This window comes from Panulirus ornatus, chromosome 19 (assembly GCF_036320965.1).
Source record: "Panulirus ornatus isolate Po-2019 chromosome 19, ASM3632096v1, whole genome shotgun sequence".
NCBI classification, from domain to species: Eukaryota; Metazoa; Arthropoda; class Malacostraca; order Decapoda; family Palinuridae; genus Panulirus; species Panulirus ornatus.
The window spans coordinates 23,531,516-23,556,495 of record NC_092242.1 but is presented as its reverse complement, the minus strand read 5'-3'; the positions used below and the strand labels follow the sequence as shown (position 1 = coordinate 23,556,495).

The 24,980-nt window shown below is 40.6% G+C and overlaps 1 protein-coding gene across 1 annotated transcript in view; it reads right to left on the bottom strand.

The window, feature by feature from the left end:
• LOC139755681 (RCC1-like G exchanging factor-like protein) overlaps positions 1 to 24,980 on the bottom strand; it is a 170,065-nt gene that overhangs the window by 2,442 nt on the left and 142,643 nt on the right. The window contains exons 9-11 of the mRNA XM_071674328.1: positions 12,696 to 12,854; positions 4,269 to 4,327; positions 3,064 to 3,195 (exon numbers count right to left, since the gene is read on the bottom strand). Coding sequence (XP_071530429.1) covers positions 3,064 to 3,195; positions 4,269 to 4,327; positions 12,696 to 12,854 — 350 coding nt within the window. The remainder of the gene's footprint in view (positions 1 to 3,063; positions 3,196 to 4,268; positions 4,328 to 12,695; positions 12,855 to 24,980) is intronic.

Below are 24,980 nucleotides of genomic sequence, written 5' to 3'. Positions count from 1 at the left end.
TACTCCTAAAGAATTTATGAAAAAGTTTTGGACTGTCTCATGCCTTATCCATAATATTCTCTTCAAACTTTATAAACACCTGCTTCCACTGGGAATTCCCACAAGGGGGTGGCCAAAATAATACAGTCTCCATAACTAGCGAACTTCTCTTTCATTATACTGATAAACTCTTTCCTTGCACTTTCACACCTTCCAAAAGCTGACTTGCTGGTGTGCTACCTGTATCTTCTCTAGACCACACTGTCAAGTTCCTCTGCTTTTAGACATTTCATCAAACTCTCCATCATCTTTTTCCCTTCACTCTGTATTTAAGGTTAAAAGTACCCATGTTCCTACTCCATTGAAAATTTAACAGAACCTTTCACTACAATACCATGGTTCCTGGCTACTGAATTTCATTCCCCCAATTTAAGCTAATGCAAAACTTAATGAACTCTGTTTAATTTCTATGACTGTATCTTCTGCTTCAAACAGGTCACACATCAAAATATGAGTTTAAATGTGTTTTTGTTGTTGGAAAGAAGTGATAAAATGCCCAATGTGTATTCCTTCAATAATTGTGATTGAAGGATCTCAGCTCATGGGAATAAACATCTGGCAACCTTGGGACCTGACCATTGCCAGACCACAGAAAATGTCAGAAAATAGAAATTGACCCCATAAAGGCTCTCGGGTGATCACTCTTACCAATCACTATCAGCATGGTTTTATGTGTTCCTGCAACATTGTTGCAGCCAAGAATTGTTATCATATCTTTGGAATCTTTACCCCAGATGGAGACTCCTCAATATCTTGGGCATGGGTTTTTCGTGGCGTACGACACCAATACAGGGCAGATTCGTCAGCATTATACACTTATTCTGGAGTATAAGAAATTAACAGGACTGTTAATTGCTCAGCTGCAGTGTAAACAGATTCTGGCACCTTAGCAATGTTAACAGCACTGCCCTAGTGGCAAATCCACAAATAAATGGGGCAGATTTAAAACATGCCAGACCACAGAGTGCCAAATGAGAAAGGTACAACCTGTACCTCTTTATGAGTCAAGAAAAAAGAGAATGTATTTTGCTGCATTTTGTTATTGTCCGCTGGAAAAAAAGAGCATACTAAAATGGTTAGGATGACTGAACTTTGATGCTGGTTACATTCCATCGCATTATAGAGGGGCAGCAAAAAGGACAATGATTATAGACACAGTCATCAGTCCTTAGATGTTTATGTAACCTCCAATAAAAAAAAACTCAATCAGACAAGTACTTGAAATATGTCTTTCAAACACTGTCAACAGACTCTGGAAAGGACTTGCAGCTAAAATGTTCTGGTATGCCATGCTGATTGGCCCCCATGCCTAAATACATTACAAATTGGATGATCAAGTTGTGAATGAGCCTAAACTGGCAAAAACACTAAAAGAATGATTTTATTCACAGCTACAAATAATAACTTCACATTTACCACCTGCATAAGACATGAGATCTAATGGTTCTGCTTTTGAACTCAGGATGAAACAACTCTCATCAAGAGTATTACATCATCCTTTGCTCAACCCTCTCCACACTCTAAAAAGCTAATTTACATGTTAGGAATTGCATTGTGCCCTGTCCTGCTGTTGATGGGGCTCACATTCGTCATTGACTTACTCCTGAAGGAGGAGGTGAAGTTCCTCTCCTTCCTGGAGGAGCGCCACATGCAGGGGCACTCCATCCACCTCCCTCTCCTGGGACAGGTGCAGTGCAAGGCTTTTACCTGGTCTGTGGCAGAGGTGCAAGACATACCCATCCCCCTGCTGGCCAATGCCTGGAAGTTCCTGGGCATTGTCAGGAACCTGGTAACCTTGGCAGACCTGGCATCCAAGCCCATGGTGCAGGCGACATACCCCCCAGCTCCTCGCAGGTTTTGTCAGCCGGTACATCCTCCACTCCTGGTGTGGGAGAATGGGCCTGCGGCTGACCATCGTGGCGGTGGTGTACGTGCGATATTACTTCGCCAATAAGGCTAGGAAGGCTGTTCCACCACCAGTCAGGGATACTGCTCCACCAGCCTAAAAGGCTGAGATGGGTGCTCCACCAGCCCAAAAGGCTGAGATGGCTGCTCCACCAGCATGGGACACTGCTCCACCAGCCCAAAAGGCTGAGAAAGTTGCTCCACCAGCCCAAAAGGCTGTGAAGGCTGCTCCACCAGCCACGGACATTGCTCCACCAGCCCAGAAAGCTGAGAAGGTTGCTCCACCAGCACCAAAAGGCTGAGAAGGATGCTCCACCAGCCAAGAAGGCTGCTCCACCAGCCCAGGACACTGATCCACCAGCCCAGAATGCTGAGAAGGTTGCTCCACCAGCCCAAAAGGCTGAGAAGGCTGCTCCATCAGCCAAGGACAGTGCTCCACCAGCCCAGAAGGCTGAGAAGGCTGCTCCACCAGCCAAGGACAGTGCTCCACCAGCCCAAAAGGCTGAGAAGGCTACTCCACCAGCCAAGAACAGTGCTCCATCAGCCCAGAAGCTGAGAAAGCTGATCCACCAGCCAGAGCAATGCTCCAACACCAGTCCGGTTCGATGTTCCACCACAACTAACCCGGTTCGATGTTCCACCACCACCACACCGGTTCGACATTCCACCACCACCACCACCCCGGTTCGATGTTCCACCACCAGTCCCACTCTGGTGCTACATTCCACCACCACCACCCCGGTTCAATGTTCCACGACCACTCCGTTTCAATGTTCCACCACCACCATTCCTGTATTTCCCTGATCTCATACCCTCACTCTAATCCATTTTAATGGACTACTATCCTTCAATTTTGCCTTCCACACCCAAAATTTCTAAATAACCTTTCCTAAAAAATATCAATCATTTCCATCCACTTAAGCTCCTCATTAACTCTTCTCATTCCATTGCACAATAAGAATCTCCATATTACTGACCAAAGACATGTAAATATTTTGTAGGAATCAATTTCACCAAACAAACATCCCTGGACCAAACCTAAGAGGTTGGCAAGGGAAAGAATACCCAGTTCCCAGGGGTGATTTGCTATCATACTACCTTGGATCAAACATTACTTACCCTTACTGGAAAATATTGATTCTTTGTGTGGCCTTGACCTAGGCAGCCTCCAGGATTCTTGCCCCAAGTGAATAAAGAGCCATAATTATTCACTGCAGCAAAGTGGTTGATTCCACATGTTACAGTGACAACCTGAAATGATAATGAATATAGTTTTTGAAGGCTAAGTCACTTCTCTACTGCAGGCTATACTCTATGAAAATCTAATAGAGCAGTTGCTTGGTGGAGGATTAAAACAGTTTTACCCCCAAAATGAGGTATAATTGTCCATGAGAATTCACCCCATGACCATCAAAAAAACACGAGGCCGGCATTCCCTGGAATTCAACAAACATATGGTAACCTGTCCAGGTCTGTCATCATGGTGCAAAGGTGAAATGACATGATGCAAACAGCCACCACCATTAATCACTAGCCAGTGTCATTTATGCCTCAAACCTGTTACTGTCAGGAATCAAGAAATGGTTTTTCTGAAAAAGGTATGAGGGGAAAGAAAATTAAATGGGTACTCAAGAGCCTCCTCATGGTAAAAATAAATATCTTTCTTCAAAATCTGATATTTCTCACCTATTGATAGAGCCCTATGAACATTTCAAGAACTTAAATAAAAAAGTCACAAAGCTTAAACTTAATTCAAAGAAAGAAGACTGATATAAAAAAACAACATATATTGAGGTGGTTACCATCTTTCCCACTCCACATACACAATACTTATGTATGTCCCTTTTTCAAACCAGTATTATGTACATCCCTTTTGTAAACCACCATTCACCAATCCTTTTTTCCCACAAAGCGCATAAGAAATATTGATCAACCACGTCGCAATCCACTTCAATTTTTACCCACATCATTCTGGGGCTCACTTCCTCATACTTTCCCACAACTCTTCCCATCATTCTAATCCCTACCTTTACCCCTGAGACTTTCATAAACCATTCTTCCCATTTCCTTGAGCTTTGTTTCAGAGATGCTCTCTCTCTCTCTCTCTCTCTCTCTCTCTCTCTCTCTCTCTCTCTCTCTCTCTCTCTCTCTCTCTCTCTCTCTCTCTCTCTTCATCTAGGTTATATTCACACACATGAAGATATCCCATTCTTTCGTGATACATCTCCTTATGTTCCAACTATTTCAGCACACCATGGTCAGCATTCTCAGTCAAATAACCCTTAATACCATATGTCATTCCTTAAATGATCAACCTCCCTCACATCAAATGTTGTCTTCATTTCCAACTTGTCCACTTTTTCCATTTCTTTTGCACTCAACACTGTGGGGGCATGCTATGTCTTCAAATATAGCCATCTTTGCTTTATAAAACAATGATCTTCCTTTCTAGACACTCTTTAATGTATGAAGATCCTTAGCCCTCTCTTCCAGGTACATCTCACTTTAACCCTCCATGGTTCTATCCCCGTTACATCTAATCCCAGGCACCAAAAGTGCACAGCTTCCTCCAGGTCACTCCTATTCAAATTTAAGCTCAAACCATCTTAAATCTCACCCTTGCTGGACGGCATTACCTTACTCTTGTTCACATATAGTCTCAATCTTCTTCTATGAAACACTTTTCCAACATCTGTTACCAGATAAATATATATCTATCTTCAGGTGTTACCAGACTCTACTAGCTCAGGGTAACACCATGAGTGAAAAGTTACCTTTATCATGGTTGTATCAGTAGGAGTACAGTCTCATCAATTAACTTCTTACTCAAAAGGAGGCAACATTTCCCAGTAACTGGATATGGTGCAGCCTTGGGTAGCAGGATCCATTGGAAAGATCCTGGGTAATACTAGGACTCTTTCACACAAATAATTCCTAAGGTGATTATAAATGGAGTGAAAAAGATTTTGAGTGATACATACATATACATAACATATACACATACATACATATACATACACATACACAGACATATACATACATACATACATACACATGTACATATTCATATTTCCTTGCCTTCAATCCATTCCCAGCACCACCCTACCCCACAAGAAACAGCATTGCTGCCCCCTGCTTCAGCAAAGTAGTGCCAGGAAAACAGACAAAAAAGGCCACATTCATTCACACTAAGTCTCTAGCTGTCATGTGTAATGCACCAAAACCACAGCTCCTTAACCACATCCAGGCCCCACACACCTTTTCATGGCTTACCCCAGACAATTCATATGCCCTGGTTCAGCCCATTGACAGCACAGAGGAGGGTGGATGTGTTGGAAATGAAGTGTTTGAGGACAATATGTGGTGTGAGGTGGTTTGATCAAGAGAGTAATGAAAGGGTAAGAATGATGTGAGGAAACAAAAAGAGTGTGTTTGAGAGAGCAGAAGAGGGTGTGTTGAAAAGGTTTGGACATATGAAGAAAATGAGTGAGGAAAGATTGACAAAGAGGATATATGTATCAGAGGTGAAGGGGAACAAGGAAAAGCAGGAGACCTAATTGGAGGTAGAAGGATGGAATGAAAAAGATTTTGAGCAATTGCGGCCTGATCATACAGGAGGGTGAGAGACATGCATGGAATAGAGTGAACTGAAACAATGTAGTATACCAGGGTCGACATGCTGTCAATGGATTGAACGAGGGCATGTGAAATGTCTGGGGTAAACCATGGAAAGGTCTGTGGGGCCTGGATGTCGATAGGGAGCTGTGGTTGTGGTGCATTACTCATGACAGCTAGAGACAGAGTAAGAACGAATGTGGCCTATTTTTGTCTGTTTTCCAGGCGCTACCTCACTGAAGCAAGGGGTAACGATGCTGTTTCCCGTGGGGCGAGGTAGCAACATGAAAGGCAAGCAAGTACGAATATGTACATGTGTATATATGTGTCTGAGTATGTGTATGTATTTGTATGTATATGTGTATCTGTTGATATATTACATATTATATGTGATCACTGTTTCCCATCCACTCATGTACACATATATACACATAAATGCCCTTACATGCACATATACATACATATACATATCAACATATACATGCACAAACACAAGCATTTACATATATATACATATGACATAATCATACTTGCCTGCCTTCATCCTTTCCTGTTGCCATCCCGCCCACAGGAAACAGCATTTCCACCCCCTGCTTCAGAGAGGTAGCGCCAAAAAAACAAACAAAAAAGGCCACATTCGTTCACACTCAGTCTATAGCTGTCATGTGTAATGCAACAAAACCACAGCTCCCTATCCACCTCCAGGCCCCATAGACCTTTCCAGAGTTTACCCCAGATGCTTCACATGCCCTCATTCAGTCCACTGACGGCATGTCGACCCCGGTATGCCACATCTTTTCAATTCACTCTATTCCTTGCATGCCTCTCATCCTCCTATATGTGCAGGCCCTGATCGCTCAAAATCCTTTTCACTCCACCCTTCCACCTCCAATTTAGTCTCCCACTTTCCCTTGCTCCCTCCACATCTGACACATATATCTTTTCTGTCAATCTTTCCTCACTCATTCTCTCCATATGTCCAAACCATTTCAACACACCCTCTTCTGCTCTTTCAACAAAACTCTTTTTATTTCCACACATCTCTCTTACCCTTTCATTAGATACTTGATCAGACTACCTAACATCACATACGGTCCTCACACATTTCATTTCCAACATCTCCACTCTCCTCCGTACAACCCAATCTATAGCCCATGCCTCGCAACCATATAACAGTGTTGGAACTACTACTACTCCAAACATACGCATTTTTGCTCTCCAAGATAATGTTCTCTCCTTCCATACGTTCTTCATCTCTCCTAAAATCTTCGCCCCCTCCCCACCCTGTGACTCACTTCTGCTTACATGGTTCCATCTGCTGCTAAGTCCACTCCAAGATATCTAAAACACTTCACTTCCTCCAGTTTTTTTCCATTCAAACTTACATCCCAATTACCTTGTCCCTAAACCCTACCGAACCTTATAACCTTGTTCTTATTCACATTTACTCTCAACTTTCTCCTTTCACACACTTTTCCAAACTCAGTCACCAACTTCTGCAGTTTCTCACCTGAATCAGCCACCAGCGCTGCATCATCGGCGAACAACAACTTACTCACTTCCCAGGCCCTCTCATCCCCAACAGACTGCATACTTGCCCCTCTCTCCAAAACTCCTTCATTTACCCTAACCACCCCATCCATAAACAAATCAAACAAACCGACATTCACTGGGAACCAATCACTCTTCTCTCTTCCTACTCGTACATATGCCTTACATCCCTGGTAAAAACTTTTCACTACTTCTAGCAACTTACCTCACCCACCATATACTCTTAAGACCTTCCACAAAGCATCTCTATCAACCCTATCATATGTCTACTCCAGATCCATAAATGCTACATACAAATCCATCTGTTTTTCTAAGCATTTCTCACACATATTCTTCAGAGCAAACACCTGAACACACATCCTCTACCACTTCTGAAACTACACTGCTCTTCCCCAGTCTGATGCACTGTATATGCCTTCACCCTTTCAATCATTACCCTCACATGTAATTTTCCAGGAATTCTCAACAAACTTATGCCTCCGTAGTTTGAACACCCAACTTTATCCCCTTTGCCTTTATACAATAGTACCATGCATGCATTTCACCAATCCTCAGGCACTTCATCATGATCCATACATACACTGAATATCCTTACCAACCAATCAACAACACTGTCACCCCCTTTTTTAACAAATTTTACCGCAATACCATCCAAACCCGCTGCCTTGCCAGCTTTCATCTTCCACAAAGCTTTCACTACCCCTTCTCTCTTGATCAAACCATTCTTCCTGACCTTCTCACTTCACACACCACCACAACCAAAACACCCTCCATCTGCCACTCTATCATCAAACACATTCAATAAACCTTCAAAATACTCAATCCATCTCCTCACTTCATCACCCGTTATTACTTCCCCATTTGCTGCCTTCAGCGATGTTCCCATTTGTTCTCTAGTCTTACACACATTATTACCTCCTTCCAAAACATATTATACTTAACCTCCTTCTCCCACGTTAGCGAGGTAGCACAAGGAAACAGACGAGGAATGGCCCAACCCACCCACATACACATGTATATACATAAACGCCCACACACACACACATATACATACATATACATATATATACATATACATATGTGAAGCGTCAGGGGTAAACCATGGAAAGGTCTGTGGGGCCTGGATGTCGATAGGGAGCTGTGGTTGTGGTGCATTACTCATGACAGCTAGAGACAGAGTAAGAACGAATGTGGCCTATTTTTGTCTGTTTTCCAGGCGCTACCTCACTGAAGCAAGGGGTAACGATGCTGTTTCCCGTGGGCGAGGTAGCAACATGAAAGGCAAGCAAGTACGAATATGTACATGTGTATATATGTGTCTGAGTATGTGTATGTATTTGTATGTATATGTGTATCTGTTGATATATTACATATTATATGTGATCACTGTTTCCCATCCACTCATGTACACATATATACACATAAATGCCCTTACATGCACATATACATACATACATATTTCAACGTATATATACATATATATATATATAATATATATATATATATATATTATATATATATATATATTATATATATATATATATATATTATATATATATATATATATATATACATATACATATGTGAAGCGTCAGGGGTAAACCATGGAAAGGTCTGTGGGGCCTGGATGTCGATAGGGAGCTGTGGTTGTGGTGCATTACTCATGACAGCTAGAGACAGAGTAAGAACGAATGTGGCCTATTTTTGTCTGTTTTCCAGGCGCTACCTCACTGAAGCAAGGGGTAACGATGCTGTTTCCCGTGGGCGAGGTAGCAACATGAAAGGCAAGCAAGTACGAATATGTACATGTGTATATATGTGTCTGAGTATGTGTATGTATTTGTATGTATATGTGTATCTGTTGATATATTACATATTATATGTGATCACTGTTTCCCATCCACTCATGTACACATATATACACATAAATGCCCTTACATGCACATATACATACATATACATACACATACACAGACATATACATACATATACATACACATACACAGACATATACATACATATACATAACATATACACATACATACATATACATAACATATACACATACATACATATACATAACATATACACATACATACATATACATAACATATACACATACATACATATACATACACATACACAGACATATACATACATATACATAACATATACACATACATACATATACATACACATACACAGACATATACATACATATACATAACATATACACATACATACATATACATAACATATACACATACATACATATACATACACATACACAGACATATACATACATATACATAACATATACACATACATACATATACATAACATATACACATACATACATATACATACACATACACAGACATATACATACATATACATACACATACACAGACATATACATACATACATACATACATACATACATACATACATACATATTTCAACGTATATATACATATATATATATATACATATATATACACACACAGACAAATAAAAATATACATATACAATAAATCTTTCTATTCTCCCTAAAGTTTAATGATTCTCTCTCACCCTAACTCTCATGTGCCCTCTTTTTCAAACTATGCACCTTTCTCATGATGTCCTGCCATTTTCTTTTATACATCTACCAGTCATCTGCACTCCTTCCTTGGAAGTATCGTCCAAACGCCTCTCCAAATCTTTTTCAATCCATCTTCCACCTCCAATTCAGTCTCCTGCTTCTCCTTGTTCCCTCCACCTCTGACTCATACATCTTCTTTGTCAATCTCTCCTCACTCATTCTCTCCACATGTCCAAATCACTTCAACACAGCCTCTTCTGCTCTCTCAACCACACCGTTTTTTATTTCCAAACATCTCTCTAACTCTTTCATTACTTACTCAATCAAATCACCTCAAACCACATATTGTCCTCAAACATTTCATTTCCAACACATCCATCTTCCTCTGTACAACCCTATTTATAGCCCATGCCTCGCAACCATATAACATTGTTGGCACTACTATTCCTTCATACACACCCATTTTCGCTCTCCGAGATAATGTTCTCTCCTTCCACACATTCTTCATCACTTCCAGAACCTCTGTCCCCTCCCCCACCCAGTGACTTACATCCGCTTCCATGGTTCCAATTGCTGCTAAGTCTACTCCCTGATGATTAAAACACTTCACTTGCTCCAATTTTTCTCCATTTCTTTTGCACTCAACACAGTGGGGGCATGCTATGTCTTCAAATATAGCCATCTTTGCTTTATAAAACAATGTTTTAAAGCTACATACTTCAAGAGTCCCTTACCCAGTAGTACTCTCAAAGTTATCATATCAAAATAGGTAAGAGACAAGTACTCACAAGTAGTGCATGCAAAAATGGAATCATGAAGTGTGCTGAGGTTAGTTTGAAAACTCTGCTGTAAAATATGCTTTTCAACAAACCAAAAACCAACTACTTATGAAAGTCTGTTATTCTCCCTAATCCTGTATTCTTTAGAAAGTAGTCTACATGGAAGGCGGGATCTACTTGACAAGAAAAGTATCTGATGTGACTAACAAGACAAAATCTTAAATTTGTTTTTCCTGAAGAGGACCACATGGGATACACTTGCTTGCCTGAGGTCCTACGCCAAGCTTATCTTCCACAGCTTACATGTTTTTGAAAAAAAGGTGAATGATCTGTTCAATTTTTCATAGCAATAAATCTTTAGGATTCAGAACCTGAAATCTAAATATCTTGTAAGAACTAAACAATATGATAAATTGTTTAGAGAAATACAAGTAAAGGTTGTAGAATCAGGAGTTGGATACAAGGTAGTGAGATACAGGAATAAAAAGGGGCAATGCATGGTGGACAGAAGAGATTAGAAATGCTGTGGAAGAGAAGAAAAGAGAAATGGTAAATTGCTCAATAGGAATGTACTATTGGAAGTTCAGCAAAGGAGGGAAGAATACAAAATATGTAAGCATGATGTTAAGAAGCAGATAGAGGAAAGCAAAGGAAGAGTAGATGAAGATTCTGGAAGAAAGTCAAGTGAAAAGTTTTGGGATAAATGTAGACATGAGGCAGGGCTGTGTGATGTCACCGTGGCTTTTTTAATATACATACATGGATGGAGTGATAAGAGAGATGAAAGCATAACTAGGGAAAAGGAGTGCAGAGATAAAGTGTGGCAGTGAAATATGGTAGCTAGTGGCAAGCCTATTTGTAGATGATGCTGTGTTGTCTGCAGAGAATGAAGAGAAGTTGCAGAAGGTTGTAAGTGTGTTTTATGATGTGTGTAAGTGGAGGAGATTGAAGTAAATACGTAAAAATAAAGTAATGGTGTTTGAAGGGAAACAGAAGGAAACTATATATATATATATACATATACATATGTGAAGCGTCAGGGGTAAACCATGGAAAGGTCTGTGGGGCCTGGATGTCGATAGGGAGCTGTGGTTGTGGTGCATTACTCATGACAGCTAGAGACAGAGTAAGAACGAATGTGGCCTATTTTTGTCTGTTTTCCAGGCGCTACCTCACTGAAGCAAGGGGTAACGATGCTGTTTCCCGTGGGCGAGGTAGCAACATGAAAGGCAAGCAAGTACGAATATGTACATGTGTATATATGTGTCTGAGTATGTGTATGTATTTGTATGTATATGTGTATCTGTTGATATATTACATATTATATGTGATCACTGTTTCCCATCCACTCATGTACACATATATACACATAAATGCCCTTACATGCACATATACATACATATACATACACATACACAGACATATACATACATATACATACACATACACAGACATATACATACATATACATACACATACACAGACATATACATACATACATATTTCAACGTATATATACATATATATACACACACAGACAAATACATATATACACATGTACACAATTCATACTGTCTGCCCTTATTCATGCCCATCGCTACCCCGCCACATGTGAAATGACAACCCCCTCCCCCGTCATGTGCGCTAGGAAAAGACAACAAAGACCACATTCGTTCACACTCAGTCTCTAGATGTCATGTATAATGCACCGAAACCACAGTTCCCTTTCCACATCCAGGCCCCACAAAACTTTCCCGCGTCAGTACATATACCAAAAAGCTGCTTGGTCCTATGAAATCTGGACTGGGGAAATTCTACCTGTTCAATATGATGATTAAAAAATTTGAGTGTAAATGATTTAAAGAAGATACTTTTCTGAACATGTGAACAACAATACATGAACAGTTGTTTTATCTCTGACTGAAACAAATGCACATGATTTTCCTGTGACATAGAATAAAGTCTGATGTGAAACTCACAGAAATCATGTTTTTCTCTACAGACAGGTCAACAGGTCATCCCAAAGAGCCAATTGGTTTCATGCCTTCTGGTCACAAAGTTACAACTTGAACCGGTAATCACCATCGTAACCATTACAGTGTCAACTGATGATATTTGAAGTCAATTATAGAGGTCTGGGGATTAAAAAACACTAGTTTCTATTATTGACTGTCAAGCATATATTAACAAATACAATAAAAATCATAATCAATGCAACTTACCATTAATCAGTAAGCACATAGTTCCTGCAGATGCAACATCTAACACTCTGCTGATACCAGGGAAATTAAGCTTCCTTGCAGTGTGGACTTGCATTTCATCAGTCACTGAATTTAGCTGGTGGTATTCTGAATTACCCCAGCCAAAAACATCACCTTTATCTGAAAATTTGAAACCTCTTTATTTGAATGTACCATGGTAAACAGTGTAACATGTCATCTTGTGTACAGGACTATGAATTATGGGACCATGGTCATGCACAAGTCAGCTATGGCTTATAAAACAATGTTTTAAAGCTACATACTTCAAGAGTCCCCTTACCCAGTAGTACTCTCAAAGTTATCATATCAAAATAGGTAAGAGACAAGTACTCACAAGCAGTGCATGCAAAAATGGAATCATGAAGTGTGCTGAGGTTAGTTTGAAAACTCTGCTGTAAAATATGCTTTTCAACAAACCAAAAACCAACTACTTATGAAAGTCTGTTATTCTCCCTAATCCTGTATTCTTTAGAAAGTAGTCTACATGGAAGGAGGATCTACTTGACAAGAAAAGTATCTGATGTGACTAACAAGACAAAATCTTAAATTTGTTTTTCCTGAAGAGGACCACATGGGATACACTTGCTTGCCTGAGGTCCTACGCCAAGCTTATCTTCCACAGCTTGCATGTTTTTGAAAAAAAGGTGAATGATCTGTTCAATTTTTCATAGCAATAAATCTTTAGGATTCAGAACCTGAAATCTAAATATCTTGTAAGAACTAAACAATATGATAAATTGTTTAGAGAAATACAAGTAAAGGTTGTAGAATCAGGAGTTGGATACAAGGTAGTGAGATACAGGAATAAAAAGGGGCAATGCATGGTGGACAGAAGAGATTAGAAATGCTGTGGAAGAGAAGAAAAGAGAAATGGTAAATTGCTCAATAGGAATGTACTATTGGAAGTTCAGCAAAGGAGGGAAGAATACAAAATATGTAAGCATGATGTTAAGAAGCAGATAGAGGAAAGCAAAGGAAGAGTAGATGAAGATTCTGGAAGAAAGTCAAGTGAAAAGTTTTGGGATAATAAGAAACTATACTGGAAGGAGGTGAAAAAGGAAAGAGGTGGATGTAAGAATGGAAATGATGATGTGAGAAGTAAGGAAGGGGAACTGCTGAGTCAAAAGGAGGAAGCAAAAGGAAGATGGAAATAGTATTTTGAAGAACTGATGAATTTGGGAGAAGGGAAAGCAGCAGTTGTTACATGCATGGGTATGGAAGAGGGAAGGAAGAGGATAAAAGTGCAGGGGCCTATAGCAAAAAGGAAGGTAAAAATGGCAATGATGAGGCTGAAGGTAGGAAAGGCACCTGGGGTGGATGGGATTATGGCTGAAATGCTGAAGTATGGAGGAGAAATAGTGATGAGTGGAAGCATATGTAATTTAGCTTGGAAACAGAAGGTTGTGCCTGAGGATTGGTTGAAAGCTATTGCTGTTCCTTTATTCAAAGAAAAAGGTGCTAAGGATGTATGAAGCACTTATAGGAGAATAAGAATGTTAAGTACAACAGGGAAAGTGTATGCAAGAATCCTAATTGACGGAGTAAAGAAAATGACTGAACGCAAATTAAGTGAAGAACAAGGAGGGTTTTAGGAAAGGTTGGGGATGTGCAGATCAGATTTTTGTAATAAAGATGACCAAGGAAAAGTATTTAGCAAAAGGTGAGAAGCTGTATGCAGCTTTTATTGATCTGGAAAAAGCGTATGACAGAGTGGAATGCTTTGTGGGATGCGTTAAGGATATATGGTATAAGGGGAATAACTGCTAGATGGTGTAAAAGCCTTCTATAAAGGAGCAAATGCATGTGTAAGAGTGGATGGAGACATGAACAAAAGTTCTGGGATAAATGTAGACATGAGGCAGGGCTGTGTGATGTCACCGTGGCTTTTTAATATACATACATGGATGGAGTGATAAGAGAGATGAAAGCATAACTAGGGAAAAGGAGTGCAGAGATAAAGTGTGGCAGTGAAATATGGTAGCTAGTGGCAAGCCTATTTGTAGATGATGCTGTGTTGTCTGCAGAGAATGAAGAGAAGTTGCAGAAGGTTGTAAGTGTGTTTTATGATGTGTGTAAGTGGAGGAGATTGAAAGTAAATACGTAAAAATAAAGTAATGGTGTTTGAAGGGAAACAGAAGGAAACTATATATATATATATAATTTTTCATAGCCATATAGAGTGAAAAAATGAAAGTGTACTAAACTGTGCTGTGGATATGGTAGGAAAAACAACTGGAAGAAGTGAGGGAACTTAAGTATCTGAATGCTGTCTTGGGTAAGAGTGGTGATATGGAAGGAAAGATAAGGGAGAAAGCAGTACAAGGTAGAAGAGTCACTGGGTCCCTTAATAGAATAATGAAGGGTAGAGGTGTAAGTATGGAAGTGAAGAGAGGATTAAGGAACAGCATAGTCCTCCCAACCCTGACCTATGCAGCAGAAACATGGACATGGAATGAGGCACAAAGGTCAAGAATCCAGGCTGTGGAAATAAGCTATTTGAGAAGAGCATGTGGTGTGGATAGATGGAATGAAGAAAAAATGAGAGGGGGTATGAGTGATGTGTCATGGCAAGGAATGCAAAGGGACTGAATTGTGAAGTGGTAGAATGGAAGAAGCATAATACTGTGATGTGATGTGGGCATGTGGAAAGTGGAAGCTTCCAAGGAGAGTGCTTGATAGTACAATTGAAGCAGTTGGTGTGAGTGGAAGGCCACCTGTGAAATGGGCAAATAGGGTGGAGGAATACTGGAGGGAGAGAAACAGAGGAAGAATCCATGAAATAGTGTATATGAGGGAGGCATGTAAGGACAGGGATGAGGGGAGACTCTTGCCGTGGCCACCTCGTGATGGGAGTTTCCAAAGGAAACAGGTGTCGGAGATATAGATGGATAGATAGAAATGATAAAATTCAGAAATACTTCTCAATTATGCACTTTACCATAAAACCCTAGTTGACAAATCTTAACAGCTCACTTGATCAATTGTGAAAATTCTTATTCTTGAGCATGGAATATGTGTCCAAGAATAAACAACAGTTTCTCATTCATAAGTGGGAACTATAAAATAGTCATAACATAAAAAGGACAAAATTCATGATATGTCTCCAAGGAGAGCATTAATCATTTTCTCATAAGATAATGCAAATCACTGATCCCAAGGTTTACAGCATATTTTCTAACAAGAGATTAATGTACATAACCTTGGTATAGAAATGCAGCTACATTAAGAGAACCCAAGAAAGACTCTCTCTCATATCTGAGTTTAGCCTCAATCTCAGAAACATCTCAATGAAGCTCAAAAAAGGGTCTTAGGTAAATCACTGCAGGAAGCAAATTTAACTGCTTCCACACTTACTTAGAACTAAACTTAAGGATACAACAACTGTGTAAAAAGAGTGCAAAGTGAGACATCTACAACTTTAACTGATGTCCATACAACATCCTCTTCATGACCTGAGATAGTTTATATCTATCTATCCATCCATCTATATCTCTAGTGCCTGTTCCCATCTGGAACTCCCTCAAGGGGGTGGCCACAGCAAGAGTCTCCATAATTAGTGAACCCCAGTGCCACTTCTTAGCCTTCATGCCTTACCCTAAATAGGCCACAGGTGTAGGGAAACTTTAGTGCAGTGTTTACAGAGGCTTCTATCTAATGTTCCAACTAACTACATCTATCTAATGCTCCTGCTTAATTTCCTACCTACTACATTTACCTAATGTTTCTACCTATTGCTCCTGCCTAAATGTTCCTACCTACTACTATCAATTGCTCCTCCCATTTCACCAAAGGGCAGAGCAAGTGCACAGTGCTCACCACTGGAAAATCTTGAGTTACAAGGAATGCATTAAGTGAGTTAAGTGTTGTCAAATGTTATGAACAAAAAGGAGAGATAGCATGTTTGTGGACAGAATGCTAGTAGTCCACATGTGGGTGAGGTAGAAAGAAAAGACAGCTACTTGGGTCACAGGAGTGCAGCGTGACAACCACTTAAGTGCTGGTCTACTACAGGCAGGTAGTACTGAAAATATACCTACCTAGTTTCACAAGTGGAATTTCCCAACTGATTCTTGCCTTGTCAAACAACTCGGATTGGCTTCACCTAAAAAAGAGGCTCTCAATGATTTTTGTCCAGAGAAGTGGTCCAGTTTGCCCAAACTTCTCTATGATGTTGCCATGGAGGAAAAGGCAGATACATATCCACTGGCCCTAATCTTGAAAGAGTGCATTTACTGGAATTATTGAAAACAAGTCACTTTCTACTTGGACACCTATGGCCAGGATTTACAAAAGCAGTGAATCCCAATCCAGGCTTCAGTTTCTCTCAAGTCACTGACTATCAAGTTGCACTCCTCTGTAGCTGTCTTTTCTTTCTGCCTCAGCCACATGTGGACTACTGGCATTCTGTCCACAAACATACAACCTTTACTTGTCACACATAACACTTGACAACACTTACCTCACACAGCTCATTCTTCATAACTAGATTTTCCTGCAGAGGGTACTACATACTAGCCCTGCCTCTTGACAAAATGGAGGGAGCAATACATAGAAGTAGTAGGCAGGAACATTTGGCAGAAACATTAAGAAGTAGTAAGTAGGAACATGAGCTGGAAGCATTTGGTAGAAGTAGTAGTTGGAACATTAAATATAAGCTTCTACATACACTGCACAAGAGTTGTGCTCTGCCAGTGCCCTATTAATAGTGAAGCACTACAGGCTAAGAAGCAACAATGGAACTCACTAGTTATGGAGACTCTACTGCTGTGGCTACCCCCTTGAAGGAGTTCCAGGAGGGTACAGACATCAGAGATTTAGACAGATAGCTTAATGGGATAGAGTATCTATCATGACACATTGTGCTCCCCCTCAAGAGGGATAGCACCAATTTCAAACTCCTCTTCTGAACAAATTAACAAAATAAATGTGTCTATGATCACCTTAGCCAAATCTCCCATGTCTTTATAGACATGGAACAAGGTCAGCGAATGGGACCAGTCTCCTTGTTGCTTCAAACTCATATTTTCATGGAAGCCCCATCATTCTTTGGAGACCTATAAAAATTTTCTGTGGCAATGGAAAAGTCCACCATTTAACCTTTTGACTCCAATGCCAATGTTATAACTCCCTCAATTTTGTTTCTTAGGATTGGTTAAAGAGTATCTTTCTTGTCTCACTTCCTTGCGAAAGGAGGCTGATAGTGATGGAGTTCAACAACATTCTATAATTTTGAAAATTACAGTAAAATAACTAGTGTAGAAGTGAACACACACCAGCTTCTGCAGTTCCCCATTCCTATCTGCTATCAGAGTTGCATCATCAGCAAACAACAATGAACTCACCTTCCAGCCCCCCACCCACTCCCAGCAGACAGCAAACCTTCTTCAGTCGACTGATGAGTTGTCAATGGACTGAACTAGGGCATGCAAAAGATACAAAAAGGGAAACCAAAGAGAGCTCTGTGGGGCCTAGTTGTGAATAAGTGGCAGTAATTTCACTGGATAACACACATCAGTAAAGGCAGCGTTTCTTCATCTGTTCCTGGCAGTATCTCACTAACATGAGAAATGCTGAACAAGTATGTAAAAATATACATATATATCCCTGGGGATAGGGGAGAAAGAATACTTCCCACACATTCCCCACGTGTCATAGAAGTGACTAAAGGGGACGGGAGCGGGGGGCTAGAAACCCTCCCCTCCTTGTATTTTAACTTTCTAAAAGGGGAAACAGAAGAAAGAGTCACACGGGGAGTTCTCATCTTCCTCAAAGGCTCAGATTGGGGTGTCTAAATGTGTGTGGATGTTACCAAGATGAGAAAAAAGGAGAGATAGGTAGTATGTTTGAGGAAACAAACCTGGATATTTTGGCTCTGAGTGAAACGAAGCTGAAGGGTAAAGGGGAAGAGTGGTTTGGGAATGTTTTGAGAATAAAGTCAGGGGTTAGTGATAGGACAAGAGCAAAGGATGGAGCAACACTACTCCTGAAACAGGAGTTGTGGGAGTATGTGATAGAGTGTAAGAAATTAAACTCTAGATTGATATGGGTAAAACTGAAAGTGAATGGAGAGAGGTGGGTGATTATTGGGGCCTATGCACCTGGGCATGAGAAGAAAGATCATGAGAGGCAAGTGTGTTGAGAGCAGCTGAGTGAGTGTGTTAGCAGTTTTGATGCACGTGACCAAGTTATAGTGATGGGTGATTTGAATGCAAAGGTGAGTAATGTGACAGTTGAGGGAATTATTGGTGTACATGGGGTGTTCAGTGTTGTAAATGGAAATGGTGAAGAGCTTGTAGATTTTTGTGCTGAACAAGGACTGGTGATTGGAAATACCTGGTTTAAAAAGAGAGATATAAATAAGTATATGTATGTAAGTAGGAGAGATGGCCAGAGAGTGTTATTGGATTGCGTGTTAATTGATAGGCGCATAAAAGAGAGATTTTTGGATGTTCATGTGCTGAGAGGTACAACTGGAGGGATGTCTGATCATTACCTTGTGGAGGCGAAGGTGAAGATTTGTAGAGGTTTTCAGAAAAGAAGAATGTTGGGGTGAAGAGAGTGGTGAGAGTAAGTGAGCTTGGGAAGGAGACTTGTGTGAGGAAGTACCAGGAGAGACTGAGTACAGAATGGAAAAAGGTGAGAGCAAAGAACGTAAGGGGAGTGGGGGAGGAATGGGACGTATTTAGGGAAGCAGTGATGGCTTGTGCAAAAGATGCTTGTGGCATGAGGAGCGTGGGAGGTGGGCAGATTAGAAAGGGTAGTGAGTGGTGGGATGAAGAAGTAAGATTATTAGTGAAAGAGAAGAGAGAGACATTTAGACAATTTTTGCAGGGACATAGTGCAAATGACTAGGAGATGCATAAAAGAAAGAGGCAGGAGGTCAAGAGAAAAGTGCAAGAAGTGAAAAAGAGGGCATATGAGAGTTGGGGTGAGAGAGTATCATTAAATTTTAGGGAGAATAAAAAGATGTTTTGGAAGGAGGTAAATAAAGTACATAAGACAAAAGAGCAAATGGGAACATCGGTGAAGGGGGCAAATGGGGAGGTAATAACAAGTAGTGATGATGTGAGAAAGTTTGTTGAATGTGTTAGATGACTGAGTGGCAGATATAGGGTGTATTGGTCGAGGTGGTGTGCGACGTGAGAGGGTTAGGGAGAAAGATTTGGTAAACAGAGATGAGGTAGTGAAAGCTTTGCAGAAGATAAAATCCGGCAAGGCAGCGGGTTTGGATGGTATTGGTGTGCAATTCATTAAAAAATGGGGTGACTGTGTTGACTCATTGGTGAGGATATTTAATGTATTTATGGCTCATGGTGAAGTGCCTGAGGATTGGCAGAATGCATGCACAGTGCCACTGTACATAGGCAAAGGGGATAAAGGTGAGTGTTCAAATTACAGAAATATAAGTTTGTTGAGTATTCCTGGGAAATTATATGGGAGGGTATTGATTGAGAGGAAGAGGCATGTAGAGAGCATCAGATAGAGGAAGAGCAGTGTGGTTTCAGAAGTGATAGAGGATGTGTGGATCAGGTGTTTGCTTTGAAGACTGTATGTGAGATATACTTAGAAAAACAAATGGATTTTTATGTAGCTTTGCCGGCTTTCACCTTCCGCAAAGCTTTTACTAACTCTTTTCTGTTTACCAAATCATTCTCCCTAACCCTCTCACTTTGCACACCACCTTGACCAAAACACCCTATATCTGCCACTCTATCATCAAACACATTCAACAAACCTTCAAAATACTCACTCCACCTCATTCTCACATCACCACTACTTGTTATCACCTCCCCATTAGCCCCCTTCACTGATGTTCCCATTTGTTCCCTTGTCTTACGCACTTTATTTACCTCCTTCCAAAACATTTTTTATTCTCCCTAAACTTTAATGATACCCTCTCACCCCAACTCTCATTTGCCCTCTTTTTCACCTCTTGCACCTTTCTCTTGACCTCCTGCCTCTTTCTTTTATACATCTCCCACTCATTTGCATTTTTTCCATGCAAAAATCGTCCAAATGCCTCTCTCTTCTCTTTCACTATTAATCTTACTTCTTCATCCCACCACTCACTACCCTTTCTAATCTGCCCACCTCCAACGCTTCTCATGCCACAAGCATCCTTTGCACAAGCCATCACTGCTTTCCGAAATACAGCCCATTCCTCCCCCACTCCCCTTACCTCCTTTGTTCTCACCTATTTCCTTTCTGTACTAAGTCTATCCCTGGGGATAGGGGATTAAGAATACTTCCCACGTATTCCCTGCGTGTCGTAGAAGGCGACTAAAAGGGGAGGGAGCGGGGGGGCTGGAAATCCTCCCTTCTCGTTTTTTTTTTTTTTTTTTCTAATTTTCCAAAAGAAGGAACAGAGGGGGCCAGGTGAGGATATTCCAAAAAGGCCCAGTCCTCTGTTCTAAACGCTACCTCACTAACGCGGGAAATGGCAAATAGTTTAAAAAAAAAAAAAAAAAAAAACTAAGTCTCTCCTGGTACTTCCTCACACAAGTCTCCTTCCCAAGCTCACTTACTCTCACCACTCTCTTCACTGCAACATTCACTCTTCTTTTCTGAAAACCTCTACAAATCTTAACTTTCGCCTCCATAGATAATGACCAGACATCCCTCCAGTTGCACCTCTCAGCACATTAACATCCAAAAGTCTCTCTTTTGCATGCCTATCAATTAATATATAATCCCTTAACACTCTCTGGCCATCTCTCCTACTTACATATGAATACTTATGTATATCTCTCTTTTTAAACCAGGTATTCCCAATCACCAGTCCTTTTTCAGCACATAAATCTACAAGCTCTTCACCATTTCCATTTACAACACTGAACACCCCATGTACACCAATTATTCCCTTAACTGCCACATTATTCACCTCTGCATTCAGATCTCCCATCGCTACAGCCCGGTCTCGTGCATCAAAACTACTAACACACTCACTCAGCTGCTCCCAAAACACTTGCCTCTCATGATCTTTCTTCTCATGCCCAAGTGCAAATGCACCAATAATCACCCATCTATCTCCACCCACTTTCAGTTTTACCTATATCAATCTAGAGTTTAATTTCTTACACTCAATCACATACTCCCACCACTCCTGTTTCAGGAATAGTGCTACTCCTTCCCTTGCTCTTGTCCTCTCACTAACCTCTGACTTTACTCTCAAGACATTCCCAAACCACTCTTCCCCTTTACCCTTTCACTCAGAGCCAAAACATCCAGGTTCCTTTCCTCAAACATACTACCTATCTCTCCTTTTTTCTCATCTTGGTTACATCCACACACATTTAGACACCCCAATCTGAGCCTTCAAATAGGATGAGCACTCCCCGCGTGACTCCTTCTTCTGTTTCCCCTCTTAGAAAGTTAAAATACAAGGAGGGAAGGGTTTCTAGCCCCCTGCTCCCATACCATTTAGTTGCCTTCTACGACACGTGAGGAATGCGTGGGAAGTATTCTTTATGTACATGTATATATGAATATGTCTGTGTATGTATATATATGTATACATTGAAATGTATAGGTATGTGTATGAGCATGTGTGGACGTGTATGTACATACATGTGTATGTGGGTGGTTGGGCCATTCTTTCGTCTGTTTCCTTGCGCTACCTCACTAATGCGGGAGACAGCAACAAAATATAATAATAATAAAAAAGATAATCTTTATTCAAAATTACTCCAGGACTAAATCCTATGTAAATGCCTTAGTGTTACCAAGGACATTTCTAAAGGCTGCTGCTGCCCATGGTTGTGCTAATTCCATTGGCAGAAAAATGTAAACTCCTTTGGATTAAGTTCTTTAACAACATTATACTCCTAATGATACAGCTTTGCTAAAGATGACTTTTTGCTTGTAGTGTAACCTCAAGCAGGTGGAGTTCAGTAACATATATGAGGTGTGATCATCAAAAAGTTCAAAGACTTAGCCTTTATCTTAAAAAAATGGTGCACATACAATATTCTTATTAGAAAATGGGGTATATACAATATTCTTATAGGATGTCCCCTTCAAAGTAATCTCCCACTGATGATATGCAAATGTCCCAACATTTCTGTTACTTTTGGAAACAATGCTGAAAGTCTTCAACTATGAACTTATCAATTTCCACTTTCACAGTATTATGGATTGGTGGAATGTCATCAAATCTACTTTTCAGCTTCCTTTTGATTTTAGGTAATTCAAAAATCCAATGGTGCAAAGTCAGATGAATACAGAGTGTGTGGCATAATAGGAATGTTTTTAACCAAAAATTCTTCAATGGAGACAACAGTATGTGAGGGAGCACTGTCATAGTGCAGAAACCATTAATCACTTTCAAATGCTGGTAGCAGTTTCTCCTAACTTCATCCATCCCTTAATCAAATCAGAACCTCTTTATAAGAAACCTGGTTTACTTTCTGACAACTCTGTCCAAACTTGTATCTATTTATTTATTTGCTTTGTCGCTGTCTCCCGCGTTAGCGAGGTAGCGCAAGGAAACAGACGAAAGAATGGCCCAACCCACCGACATACACATGTATATACATACACGTCCAGACACGCATATATACATACCTATACATCTCAACGTATACATATATATACACACACAGACATATACATACATACACATGTACATAATTCATTCTGTCTGCCTTTATTCATTCCCATCGCCACCTCACCACACATGAAATAACAACCCCCTCCCCCCTCATGTGTGTGAGGTAGCACTAGGAAAGGACAACAAAGGCCCCATTTGTTCACACTCAGCCTCTTGCTGTCAAGTAATAATGCACCGAAACCACAGCTCCCTTTCCACATCCAGGCCCCACACAACTTTCCATGGTTTACCCCAGACACTTCACATGCCCTGGTTCAATCTACTGACAGCATATCGACCCCGGTATACCACATCGTTCCAATTCACTCTATTCCTTGCACGCCTTTCACCCTCCTGCATGTTCAGGCCCCGATCACTCAAAATCTTTTTCACTCCATCTTTCCACCTCCAATTTGGTCTCCCACTTCTCCTCGTTCCCTCCACCTCTGACACATATATCCTCTTGGTCAATCTTTCCTCACTCATTCTCTCCATGTGACCAAACCATTTCAAAACACCCTCTTCTGTTCTCTTAACCACACTCTTTTTATTACCACACATCTCACTTACCCTTACATTACTTACTCGATCAAACCACCTCACACCACACATTGTCCTCAAACATCTCATTTCCAGCACATCCACCCTCTTCCGCACAACTCTATCCATAGCCCACGCCTCACAACCATACAACATTGTTGGAACCACTATTCCTTCAAACATACCCATTTTTGCTTATTCACATTTACTATCAACTTTCTTCTTTCACACACCTTACCAAACTCAGTCACCAGCTTCTGCAGTTTCTCACATGAATCAGCCACCAGCGCTGTATCATCAACGAACAACAACTGACTCACTTCCCAAGCTCTCTCATCCACAACACACTGCATACTTGCCCCTCTTTCCAAAACTCTTGCACTCACCTCCCTAACAACCCCATCCATAAACAAATTAAACAACCATGGAGACATCACACACCCCTGCCACAAACCTACATTCACTGAGAACCAATCACTTTCCTCTCTTCCTACACATACACATACCTTACATCCTCGATAAAAACTTTTCACTGCTTCTAACAACTTGCCTCCCACATCATATATTCTTAATACCTTCCACAGAGCATCTCTATCCACTCTATCATATGCCTTCTCCAGATCCATAAATGCTACATACAAATCCATTTGCTTTTCTAAGTATTTTTTACACACATTCTTCAAAGCAAACACCTGATCCACACATCCTCTACCACTTCTGAAACCACACTACTCTTCCCCAGCCTGATGCTCTGTACATGCCTTCACCCTCTCAATCAATGCCCTCCCAAATAATTTACCAGGAATACTCAACAAACTTATAACTCTGTAATTTAAGCACTCACCTTTGTCCCCTTTGCCTTTGTACAATGGCACTATGCAAGCATTCCGCCAATCCTCAGGCACCTCACCATGAATCATACATACACTGAATAACCTTACCAACCAGTCAACAACACAGTCACCCCCTTTTTTAATAAATTCCACTGCAATACCATCTAAACCCACTGCCTTGCCCGGCTTTCATCTTCCACAAAGCTCTTACTACCTCTTCCCTGTTTACCAAATCATTTTCCCTAACCCTCTCACTTTGCATACCATCTCGACCAAAACATCCTA